The following is a 12624-nucleotide window of genomic DNA, read 5'->3' as shown; positions in this document are numbered from 1 at the left end:
CTATGGTCTTTGATTTTCATTAGTAAGTGCTTCGAGTCTTCTTCACTTTTAGCAAGCAAGGTTGCATCATCTGTATAACTTAGGTTGTTAATCAATCTTCCTCCAATCCTGATGCCTGTTCTTCATATAGTCCAGTTTCTCGGATTATTTGCCCAGCATACAGATTGAATAGGTATGATGAAAGGATACAACCCTGACACACACCTTTCCTGACTTTAAACCACGACCCTTTAAAGCTTTAAACCCTTTAAACCTTTAAACCCTTGTTCTGTTTGAAAGACGTGGTCTAAGTCCAGGTTCCTCATGAGCACAGTTAAAGAGTTCTGGAATTCCCATTCTTCACAATTCTATCCATAAATTTGTTATGTTCCACACAGTCAAATGCCTTTGCATAGTCAAAAAAACACATGTAAGCATTTTTTCTGGTATTCTCTGCTTTTGGTCAGGATCCATCTGACATCAGCTATGATATCCCTGGTTCCAGGTCCTCTTCTGAATCTAACCTGAATTTCTGGCAGTTCCTTGTCAATATACTGCTAGACCACTTTCGAATGATCTTCAGCAAAATTTTACTTGTGCGTGATATTAATGATATTGTTCAATAATTTCTACATTCAGTTGGATCACCTTTCTTGGGAAAAGGCATAAATACAGATCTCTTCCAGTCAGTTGGCCAGGTAGCTGTCTTCCAAATTTCTTGGCATAGAAAAGTAAGTACTTCCAGCGCTGCATCTGTTTATTGAAACATCTCAGTTGATAGTCTGTCAATTCTGGGTGCCTTGTTTTTTGCCAATGCCTTCAGTGCAGCTTGACCCTCTTCCCTCAGTACTGTCAGTTCCTGATCATATATATGGTACCTCTAGAAATGGTTTGAACATCAATCAATGCTTTTTGGCATACTGACTGTGTATTCCTTCTACCTTCTTTTCATGCTTCTTGTGTCATTTAATATTTTCCTCATAGAATCCTTCAATATTGCAACTCAAGGGTTGAATTTTTTCTCAGGCTGGAAGAACTGAAGAAAAAACTCAAGTCTCGAGTGCCTACACTTAACAACACTTAAAAAAAATAGAGGCTGAGAACTCAATAGCTGCCGTCTACTTCAGTTCAATGTGTAGGAATAGTGTTTGAATCAGAAAGGTCAGGTGGAGGAGGAACGCCTTAGAAAATCACCCATCTCACATCCATAGGCTTAGTTTGACAGAATTCTACTTCCAATTATAACAATGATAACAACAATGAGAGTTAATATTCTGATGCACTGGAAACCCTAGGGGGCAGTTCTACTCTGTCCTATGGGGTGACTACGCATCAGAATCAACTCGACGGCAATAGGTTTTGTTTTGGTTTGGGTCATATAGGGTCACCATCGACTGTACCCAACCCACTGCTATCTATTCTGACTCAAACCCCACAGGGTTTCCAAGGCTATAAATCTTTATGGAAGCAGACTGTCACATCCTTCTCCTTGAGGCCGCTGGTGGTGGTTTTGAATCACAAACCTTTCAGTTAGCATTCAATTGCTTCAACCACTGCACCACCAGGGCTCCAAACCCACTGCCTTCGAGTCAATTTGGACTCATAGTAACCCTACAGAATAGAGTAGAACTGCCCTATAAGGTTTCTAAGGAATGCTAGTGGATTCGAACTGCTGATCTTTTGGTTAGCAGCCAAGCTCTTAACCACTGTCCCACTAGGGCTCCATAGTGGCAGGACTTCATTTTATGTACTTTGGACATGTTATCAGGAGGGACCGGTCCCTGGACAAGGACCTCATGCTTGGTAAAGTAGAGTGTCAGCGAAAAAGAGGAAGACCCTGAATGAGATGGATTGACACAGTGGCTGCAACAATGGGCTCAAACCTAGCAACTATCATGAGGATGATGTAGGACCGGGCAGTGCTTCATTCTGTTGTACATAGGGTCGCTATGCATCGGAATTGACTCGACGTCACCTAACAACAACACTGTGTAGTGCAAAGGATCTCTGGTGGTGTAAATGGTTAAGTGCTCAGCTGCTAACCAAAAGGTTGGCAGTTCAAACCCACCCAGTGTTCCTGCAAGAAAAGTTCCCAAGAAAACCTTATGGAGCTCAGATCTACTCTGAACACATGGGATGGCCATGAGTAGGAATCAAGTCGATGGCAACATTTTTTTTTTTAACTGGGGTTCCAGCAGTTAACATGCTCAGCTTCTAACCAAAAGGTTAGAGGTCTACCAGAGGTGCCATGGAAGAAAAACCTGGCGATCTATTTCCAAAAAAAATGAGCCACTGAAAAACCCTATGGAGCACAGTTCTACTCTAATACACATGGGGTTGCCATGAGTTGGAATCGACTAGTTGGAATCAACTTTTTTTTATGTTCAATAATTACCATGGTAAAAACTTGAAATGTGGAGGACTAATTTAATTAAAAATAAAACCTAACCACGATAAAAACAAATCTTAAAAAAACATCAAACTTAGAGTACAGATGAGTGAATCAAGACTGAGTAAGTATCAAAATTATAAACGGGATTTGCCCTGGCTTTGCAGAGGAGAGCTGGATTGAATGTTTCTTAAGTCAGACTTTTGAGTTCCTTTTCCAAATCCCAAACTGCCCCACTGCAAGGATTTCCAGGACTTGTACAAGCATAACTGAGGGTAGATTTTGGCGCAAAAAAGGTATATTCAACCAGAGGGGTAATTTTTTAAACACGATTTCACTTTGAAATAGACTGGCATCTTTGCTGCCTCTCCTAGCAGTGGTGAAAACATGGCACTTTGATTTGCAGTGGGCTCTGACCGTGTGGAATTGGGCTCACGGCACGGAGAGCGGTGCCTGTCTCCGGGCGATCTTGCGACACATTTTAGACAAGTATTTCTACCTTTGGCAAAGACGGCCATTTTCAGAGAAGTTTTCATTTTTACTTCTCTGCGTGCAAAACAGAATGAAAAATATTGGGTTGACATTCTGACAAGTAGTTTCATTGGCAAGTGACCATTGAAGGAAAAATGTCTTAGAAATTTATTTGCACAGAAATCTGATCATATTTCCCCCAATCAGAAAATCATGGTCTAGTGAAAGTATCAACATTTGCAGTAGCTTGTGTGCATATTTTAAGTTATTTCGTATAATAAGCTGAAGTATAAGTACTGACTACCCCCCACATTGTAAAGTGTCCCCCTCATTACTGAACATCAGTTTGCATTTCTGTAAACCGAACACTAGGGGTGCTTTTCTCATTTTCTTCCCCTCTTAGGGATTCAAAATTTAAACTTTGATTGTAAAGAATGATAGCTTAAACTTTAGAAACATTTTTCTTACTTTTATTCATGGGTAAACAAAGACCCCCAGAATGAAGTGGTTTTTTTTGTTTTGTTTTTTGCATATTGCAAACTAGGATAGCATAAACGGGTCCTGACTTGTTAATCATAGGGGTCAGCCATTGTGTTCAATCACTCTGGAACCACAGATACAGTTGTTCTGACTGAAATTTGCATGAGTTATAATGAATTGGGTAACACAATCTAACTTTTGTTTAACAACTGTACTTTCAAATTTGTGGCCAAAGACATTTCAAAGGGTGACAGCTTATACCATGGCAATGGGCCGGGAAATACACAGATCACAGTTCCTAAGAATCTAAGGGTCTTGTTTTGTTTTGTTTTCGACAAAAACAGATTGATTCTGCAGAAAGCGAAAAAAGGGAGTCTTAGAAGGGACTGTTAATGCATGCATATTTTTGGTGCATTAAAGATTCCAAAGTGCTAATTCAAGTACTGTTTACTTTTGGTATATAACAGAATTGCTGTTTTCAAGGGAAAAACAGAAGTTATTTTCTGAGTGCCAAAAACTACTTCTTCATGAAGTCTGAAATACCATTATTATTATTATTATTAATTCTTGCATTTAGCTTCTGTGAATAGCTTCTTATACAAGGAAACTATTGTGGGTCAGCTGAAGGCCAAAAATAATGAGCAGGCAGGTTGCCTTTGTGTATGGAGTCAAATAGCTGCCAATTAATAAAATTGATTTATTTATTTTTGTTGTTGTTGTTCCTGGGATAAATTTCAAAGAATGCAAACAAGCTTTGCATATATTTCCTATGGGAAAAAAATCTATTTCTCGCCAGTTGAAGGTCTGACGGCACTATAAGTAACCAACAATTGCGCCAAGCCGTCCTGTGTATTTCTGTGGGTTAGCAGAAGTGCCAAGTCGGAAGGAAAAGACATTCCCAGCATTTTCTAAAGCTAGATAAATACAGAAAAGAAATATAGATGAAAGATGGAACTGTTCTCTGTAGCCCCTGCCAGATTCCTCAACTTTTTGGCATACTGGTTGAATCTGGCAAATGTAAGCAGTAGCAATCTTTTCCATTAAAAGGAGCAACATATACTTTATTTTACCATACTCCGCGCATTTTTGACCCTCCAAGAGATCTTTTTTTTTTTTTTTTTAAGAAAGTGATTCTTTCTGCAGAGTTGGCTGCAACTTCACTCATTGGAAATGGATAATTTATCACCAAAAAAGCTGTGGGGCACAGCTACTGTTGAACAGCTCCAGTGAACCTACAGCTAGGGAGGAAAGCATCTTCTTCTGAGACCAAAAGATGTTTTAACATGTGCCAACAGCATCCTATGCCAACCTAAAGCCTTGGTATGCAAGCCTATTTAAATTTGAGGACTGTACAGTTTAGACAAGATAAGCCACCCAGCCCTGTCATTCTCTTCTATTTGTGAGCCGAACAACTGTCATGTAGCCTGACGTTCCTAATTTTGGTAACATGATGATTTTCAGAGAAAGTATAACTCTCCCATCCAGGATCTTATTTTCATGGAATTTTCTTAACCCTAAGATTTTTTTCTTATCTGGCAGAGGTTCTGTAGCAAATTTATTAGAATATATAAGTAACAATCTCTAGAAATGGAATGCTCAGGAGAAAGTATCAAGGCAGTGGTTTCCGGCTTTGCCCAACTCAGGAAACGGAGGCTCACACCTGACAGGCCTTCTGCCCAACTCAGATGGAAATGACTTCCACTGCTTTCCCCTGAACAAAAACAAAACATAAAAAATGAGGGCGTTCACCTGTTGCTGTGAAACTTTTGAGTGCCACATGATGGACAGAGTTTTGTTTTGTCAGCCGCCAGAAACTCAGGCTGACTTTGTATAGTTGACAGCAATCTGGATATATTATTGGTATTAAATATTACTTGCCATCTAGTGCACTCTTTCTTAATCATTAAATAGCAGCCAATTTAAAAAAAGAAAAAAAGGATGCAGTGGAGGTTCAGTGATAGAATTCTCACCTTCCATGCAGGAGACCCAGGTTCAATAACCAGCCAAAAACTCATTGCTGTCAGTCGATTCCGACTCATAGTGACCCCATAGGACAGAGCTGAACTGTCCGATAGGGTTTCCAAGGAGCGGCTCGTGGATTCGAACTGCCAACCTTTTGGTTAGCAGCCATAGCTCTTAACCACTATGCACCAGGGTCAAGTACCCAGCCAGTGCACATCATATGCAGCCATCAAATGTCTGTCGGTGGAGCCTGGCATGTTGCTATGATGTGAGGAGGCTTCGGTGGAGCTTCTAGGCTAAGACAGAACAAGAAGAAAGGCCTGGAAATCTACCTCGAAAAATCAGCCAGGGAAAATCCTATGGATCAGAGTGGTTCAACTTCGTTATGTATGGAGTTGCCATGAGTTGGGGACGACTCGAGGGCAGTTAGCAACAATAATTTAAAGCAAGGGAAAAGCATTAGTTTGGAGTGCCAGATAAACCCTGTGGTTTCAACTTAAAAACTGGAGCCAACACTGAGAGTTATAAAAATGTGAATCTATAATTTGCCAGGTTAAAAAATCTAAAAACCAACATGTGAATTCTTCATAATTATGTATGTGCATAAAATGGACTATTTTGCATAGATTTAAAATGATGAAGGAATGTCTTTTCTTAAACTTAAGTTGACAGTATAGTAGTATGCCTCATATAATCACAAAGTATTTGACAAAAAAAAAAATATATATATATATATATATGGCCAAATGTTATTCTGTTTAAAGTCCAGACTACTAAATCCATACCAACAGTTGGCAATAGCTAGGTCTGGAATATTTACAATAAAGATGATAAATAATTACCTTTCACATTTTACAATTTATACCAACTTATCTCACAAAGCTTGCTTTATGAAAGAGTTCTTTAATAAAAATAAAGCAATAATAAGAAATAAAGCCAGCTAAAGCTGTTAGCAAGAATTTGTAATTTTAGAAAACAAGGAACAACACTCAGGAAGTTAAGTATTGGATAAAATGCCCTTCGTACATCTTTAAAAGACTTGCAATGATAACCTCACAAGAGAAGTATATATAGCTCTAAAATAATGGATGACAATCAAAGAGAGTGTCAGCTGACTTAAGAATATCTCCTGTCAGTCTTTTCAGAGATTTAAATCCTAGATTGTCAGTATTGTGCACACCTTTTAGGGTCTTTTCCCAGCTCACCATGAATGCCCTTAATTGTCCAGGCCCTCATCCCTCCCCCCGTCCCTCCCCCCACAGTGATGAACCTTGGAAGCCATTTTGTAAAATATCACACTGTTTTCTTGTCCCCAGTTGATTGGACTAGGGTTGAGTTCTTTCCCCAAACTGAACCAATCAGATTTCTTTCTGTGAAACTTTTGAACTGAGAGTGAGAAAAATTCTTGGCCTCACTAGGTTATTGGATGTGTACACCTAGGAGAAACAATGGAGAAACAGAGAAAGCCAACTGGCAGACAAGGGATAAAATGAAATAAATACAGAAAGGAAGAGAGATGACAGAAAAAAAAGATGCTAAAAGTCTTTTTGGTCCCTTGTCCCAGCCCCTTTTATGGCTGTGCTGCATTCTTGCCCCTCAGATCTGCCGAATGTCCACATATTCCTTTCTTAAATTCCCTTTGGTTCCTAAGTTTACTTGAGTTGTTTATGTTGCTTGCAATCTAATGGATCCTAGTTGGAAAAGGTACGTGGCAGGATTGTATCCTTTCACCTTATTCAATCTGTAAGCTAAGGAAATAATTTCAGAAGCTGGACTATATGAAGAAGAATGCAGCATCAGGATTGGAGGAAGACTCATTAACAACCTGTGATATGGAGATGACACAACCTTACTTGCTGAAAATGAAGATGAAGCACTTACTGATGAAGTCAAAGACTCCAGCCTTCAGTATGGGTCACACCTAATTGTGAGAAAACAAAAATCCTCATAACTTGGTCAATAAACAACATCATGATAAATGAAGAAAATATGGAAGTTGTCAATGATTTCATTCTACTTGGATCAACAATCAATGTCCTCGGAATCAGTAGTTAAGAAATCAAACAACGTATTGCATTGGGAAATCAGCTGCAAAAGACCTCCTTAAAGTTCTGAAAAGTGAAGATGTCACTTTGATGATTTAGGTGTTCCTGACCCAAGCCACGGTCTTTTCAATTGCCTCATACGCATGTGAAAGCAGGATAATGAAAAAAGAAGACTGAGAAGAATGGATGCATATGAATCGGGATGTTGGCAAAGACTATTGAATATACCATGGACTGCCAGAATGAGCAAATCAAACATAGAAGAAATAGAACCAGAATGTTCCGTAGAGGCAAGGATGGGGAGACTTCCTCTTGCTTACTTTTGACATGTCATCAGGAAAGATCAATCACTAGAAAAACACATCATGCTTGGTGAAGTAGAGAGTGAGTGAAAACGAAGGAAACCCTCAATGAGATGGATTGGCACAATAGCCTCAACAATGGACTCAAACATACCAATGATCATGAAGATGGCACAGGACCAGGCAACATTTCCTTCATAAGCTCATTATGAGTTGGAGCCAACTTGATGGCAACTGACAACAAATAATTCATAATAATGCATTCTATCTATGGGACTTTGGACATATCATTTAGACTGTCCTCATCTTTAAAATGGCGACAATAATATCTGCATTATTTTGAAGATTAAATGAGATAAGGAAGAAAGCATTTAGCAGAGTAGTGAACGCTCAGTAGCTGGTTGCTACTTTAATAAGACATTATGCTGTAATGCACATTTTATAAAATATACCAAAAACCAAACCCATTGCTGTTGATTCTGACTCATAGCGACCCTACAGAACAAAGTAGAACTGCCCTATAAGTTTTCCAAGGAGCAGCTGGTTGATTCCAACTGCTGACCATTAGGTTAGCAGCTGAGCTCTATAAAATACATATAGGTATTTATATTAACTATTTGCTGGTTTAAGAAAAGCACTGCAATCTCTTATTATTAAGCCTAATATTCTAATATTATTAATCATTCATTTAATGGGTGACTCCAAATTATTTGCTGACATTTAAAATAAAAATAAGCTTTTTAGCATCTCTTATCACTGTGGTTATTTTCTCTTTTTTGTACAAAACTTGTAAGAAAGGTCTGTGAATGGGTCCTTAATTGTTCCAGTTCCACTAATTCCTCACCCAATCTGTACCAGCGGCTTAAACAGGCCACCATGTTCTCTTGCACAGACAGCTCACCAGCGTCCCCAGTGGCTGTCTGCCTTTCACACCTACTCCCTACACACTTTCAAGAGTAATTTTCTAAAACACAAATCGGATCCTGTTATTGTTCTAATTAAAAATTTTAAAAGGTTTCTCAATATACAAGAAAAAAATGCCAATTCCTTACCATGGCCTGGGGATCCCCATGTAATCTGGCCTCCGCCCGGCTCTCCAAACACATCTTGTGTCACTTCAGTGTGTCATACACACATTAATTATTTTTCTGCTAAGGTGGGGTGAAGGTTAGAAAGCACGGTTCTAGAGGACAATCATATGATGCCCTTTGGCACACTTTCAAGGGCAATAAAATGAATTGGATTGACCAGGGGTCTGGCACACTGTGTCAGATCTTATATTCCTATGTTCAAAGCTTACAGCTTTGAAGATAATGGTTTTAACTAGGTCATATGCAAATTCAGTTTTCTTTCAGTTATAGGAATTTACATTTTGTAGTATTAGCAGAAAGTCTTCGTTCTTGTATTTTCTAGGAGAAAGAACAACTAAAGCATCCTAGACAAACTGCTTTCACACTTTGCACTAATACTGCAAAGCCAGGTTCCACTCGTACCTGCCTGTCCTCATTTCATATGGACCAGGGCCACACTCACTCTGCCCAGCAAGACCTCCATTCTCAGGGCTACACACACGGCAGCATTCTAAATGGGCACTGAGTATTTGTCGGGTGAATGAATTAACGAGCTTTCCATTCAATGGATTAACCCGCATCCTCATCAGTAGTTCCCTGGCCTTTTCCATGAAAAAGGTTGATTTTTATTTCCCTTGTGATCAGCATCATGGGGAGACGAATGTCAGTGGCAATTTAGCTCTCGTGTGGCTGAAACCCCTGCAGGTCAGTGGCTTCCAAACTTTGGTGTGCTTCCCAGTTACCTTAGGAGATTCTGTATCAATTGACCTAAGGTATGGCCCAGAAACCTGTACTTTTTTTTTTAAAACAAGCCCCCTGTTTTTTCTAGAGAGATGGCCTGTAAGACCACGTTGGGAGAAACACGCTGTGTGTACCACAGTACATCAGTGTGGCCCCAGAGTAACTGTTGAAAGTGTACCATGATACTCGGTGTAATGTGTAAGCAGACCTGAGAGTCCTGCCTCATGAGCTATATGACTTTAAGAACGGACTGCTATTATTCATCATATGATGAGGCACGGAAGATTTTGTTCCAAGTTTCCAGTTTAAACTTAGATTTTCCATTTAACTTTTTTGAGTAGGGATTTTACTTTTTATAATATAATAATAATCTAGAGGTATGCGTCACTTAACGTCCATGATATATTCTGTGAAATAGGACATTCTGGGATTTGGATGCTGTGCGAGCATCATATTATATACAGGAGAGAGGCATGCAGGATGGTTGTTGGGTGGGCATAGGACCTACATTACTGCTGCTGCACCGAGGTACTGTACAAAAACTTTGGCTCCACTACTGCGGGTCTTGCATGGTCACTGAGAGCAGCATCCAACCCGACACAGTGCACACTCGCTGTCCAGCCAGCCACCTGCAGGCATACTGCTGGCACCTGTCCCTTCCTTCCTCCCTGCCTGCCTTCCTTGCAACTCCCCCCCCCCCACCCCACCATGGGCTTTAAACTCTTCCAGGCCGCCCACCTTTCTTCCCTAGATGCGTTGCTCCTCCTCCCACCACCACTGCAGCCTAGACTGCTTAGTGGCCACCACTGTGGAGGGAAGGAGCCACAGTCTCGGGCCTGAGCATGACGTGTAGGGCGCCCTGGCCGAGTGAGGCAGCGACCTCACGGAGTATCCCCCTCGGCAGCTCTGGTAGCATCTGTGCAGTCCCACAGAGGTGGGTGCTGGGACCTCTTGCCCTGCCGCCCCAGAGTGGGGGCTGACACAGGATCTGGAGAGCTAGTGAGAGACAGATAGGATCTACAGTACTTAGCAAAGTACATCCACTATGTCCTGTTCTCCAATTGGGATTTCTGAACTCTATTATAACTTTATGGGACCAGGGACTTATATGCAGTCAGATGTTGCCCAAATGGATGTAATGCGGCACGTGCCGTATTTATAATACCTGGAAGTGTGCCCCTGGTGGTGGGAGATATTTTTAAAAGTAAAAAGTACATAGTTAACTAGTTAAAAAGAATCTTGGACTTTTGGAACACGGCTTTTGGTAAGTTTAGAAATGTGACATATGTCAGTTTTTTTTTTTTTTAACTTTTATTAAGCTTCAAGTGAACGTTTACAAATCCAATCAGTCTGTCACATATAAGTTTACATACATCTCACTCCCTACTCCCACTTGCTCTCCCCCTCTTGAGTCAGCCCTTTCAGTCTCTCCTTTCGTGACAATTTTGCCAGCTTCCCTCTCTCTCTATCCTCCCATCCCCCCTCCAGACAAGAGTTGCCAACACAATCTCAAGTGTCCACCTGATATAATTAGCTCACTCTTCATCAGCGTCTCTCTCCCACCCACTGACCAGTCCCCTTCATGTCTGATGAGTTGTCTTCGGGGATGGTTCCTGTCCTGTGCCAACAGAAGGTCTGGGGACCATGGCCGCCGGGATTCCTCTAGTCTTAGTCAGACCATTAAGTTTGGTCTTTTTATGAGAATTTGGGGTCTGTATCCCACTGATCTCCTGCTCCCTCAGGGGTCCTCTGCTGTGCTCCCTGTCAGGGAAGTCATCGATTGTGGCCGGGCACCAACTAGTTCTTCTGGTCTCAGGATGATGTAGCTCTCTGGTTCATGTGGCCCTTTCTGTCTCTTGGGCTCTTAGTTGTCGTGTGGCCTTGGTGTTCTTCATTTTCCTTTCCTCCAGGTGGGTTGAGACCAATTGCTGCATCTTAGATGGCCGCTTGTTAGCATTTAAGACCCCAGACGCCACATTTCAAAGTGGGATGCAGAATGATTTCATAATAGAATTATATTGCCAATTGACTTAGAAGTCCCCGCAAACCATGTTCCCCAAACCCCCGCCCTTGCTCCGCTGACCTTTGAAGCATTCATTTTATCCCGGAAACTTCTTTGCTTTTGGTCCAGTCCAATTGAGCTGACCTTCCATGTATTGAGTATTGTCTTTCCCTTCACCTAAAGCAGTTCTTATCTACTGATTAATCAATAAAAAACCCTCTCCCACCCTCCCTCCCTCCCCCCCTCGTAACCACAAAAGTATGTGTTTTTCTCAGGTTTACTATTTCTCAAGATCTTATAATAGTGGTCTTATACAATATTTGTCCTTTTGCCTCTGACTAATTTCACTCAGCATAATGCCTTCCAGGTTCCTCCATGTTATGAAATGTTTGACAGATTCGTCACTGTTCTTTATCGATGCGTAGTATTCCATTGTGTGAATATACCACAATTTATTTACCCATTCATCCGTTGATGGACACCTTGGTTGCTTCCAACTTTTTGCTATTGTAAGCAGAGCTGCAATAAACATGGGTGTGCATATATCTGTTTGTATGAAGGCTCTTGTATCTCTAGGGTATATTCCCAGGAGTGGGATTTCTGGGTTGTATGGTAGTTCTATTTCTAACTGTTTAAGATAACGCCAGATAGATTTCCAAAGTGGTTGTACCATTTTACATTCCCACCAGCAGTGTATAAGAGTTCCAATCTCTCCGCAGCCTCTTCAGCATTTATTATTTTGTGTTTTTTGGATTAATGCCAGCCTTGCTGGTGTGAGATGGAATCTCATCGTAGTTTTAATTTGCATTTCTCTAATGGCTAATGATCGAGAGCATTTTCTCATGTATCTGTTGGCTGCCTGAATATCGTCTTTAGTGAAATGTGTGTTCATATCCTTTGCCCACTTTTTGATTGGGTTGTTTGTCTTTTTGTGGTTGAGTTTTGACAGAATCATGTAGATTTTAGAGATCAGGCGCTGGTCGGAGATGTCATAGCTGAAAATTCTTTCCCAGTCTGTAGGTGGTCTTTTTACTCTTTTGGTGAAGCCTTTAGATGAGCATAGGTGTTTGATTTTTAGGAGCTCCCAGTTATCGGGTTTCTCTTCATCATTTTTGGTAATGTTTTGTATTCTGTTTATGCCTTGTATTAGGGCTCCTAGGGTTGTCCCTATTTTTTCTTCCAT

At 40.7% G+C, this 12624-nt stretch overlaps 1 protein-coding gene across 4 annotated transcripts in view; it reads right to left on the bottom strand.

Moving 5' to 3' along the window:
* The window catches only part of ODAD2 (outer dynein arm docking complex subunit 2), a 257613-nt gene that overhangs the window by 44116 nt on the left and 200873 nt on the right, over nucleotides 1-12624 (bottom strand). The window contains exon 20 of one of the 4 annotated variants that reach the window (XM_049881741.1): nucleotides 6549-7202. The exons of the other annotated variants lie outside the window; for them this stretch is intronic. Within the exon in view, the coding sequence (XP_049737698.1) occupies nucleotides 7197-7202 (6 nt within the window). The 3' untranslated portion in view covers nucleotides 6549-7196. Of the gene's footprint in view, nucleotides 1-6548; nucleotides 7203-12624 lie in introns of those variants that run through there. 4 annotated transcript variants of the gene reach the window in all.

Source organism: Elephas maximus, chromosome 4, assembly GCF_024166365.1.
Source record: "Elephas maximus indicus isolate mEleMax1 chromosome 4, mEleMax1 primary haplotype, whole genome shotgun sequence".
NCBI lineage: Eukaryota > Metazoa > Chordata > Mammalia > Proboscidea > Elephantidae > Elephas > Elephas maximus.
This window is presented reverse-complemented; position numbering and strand designations above follow the sequence as displayed.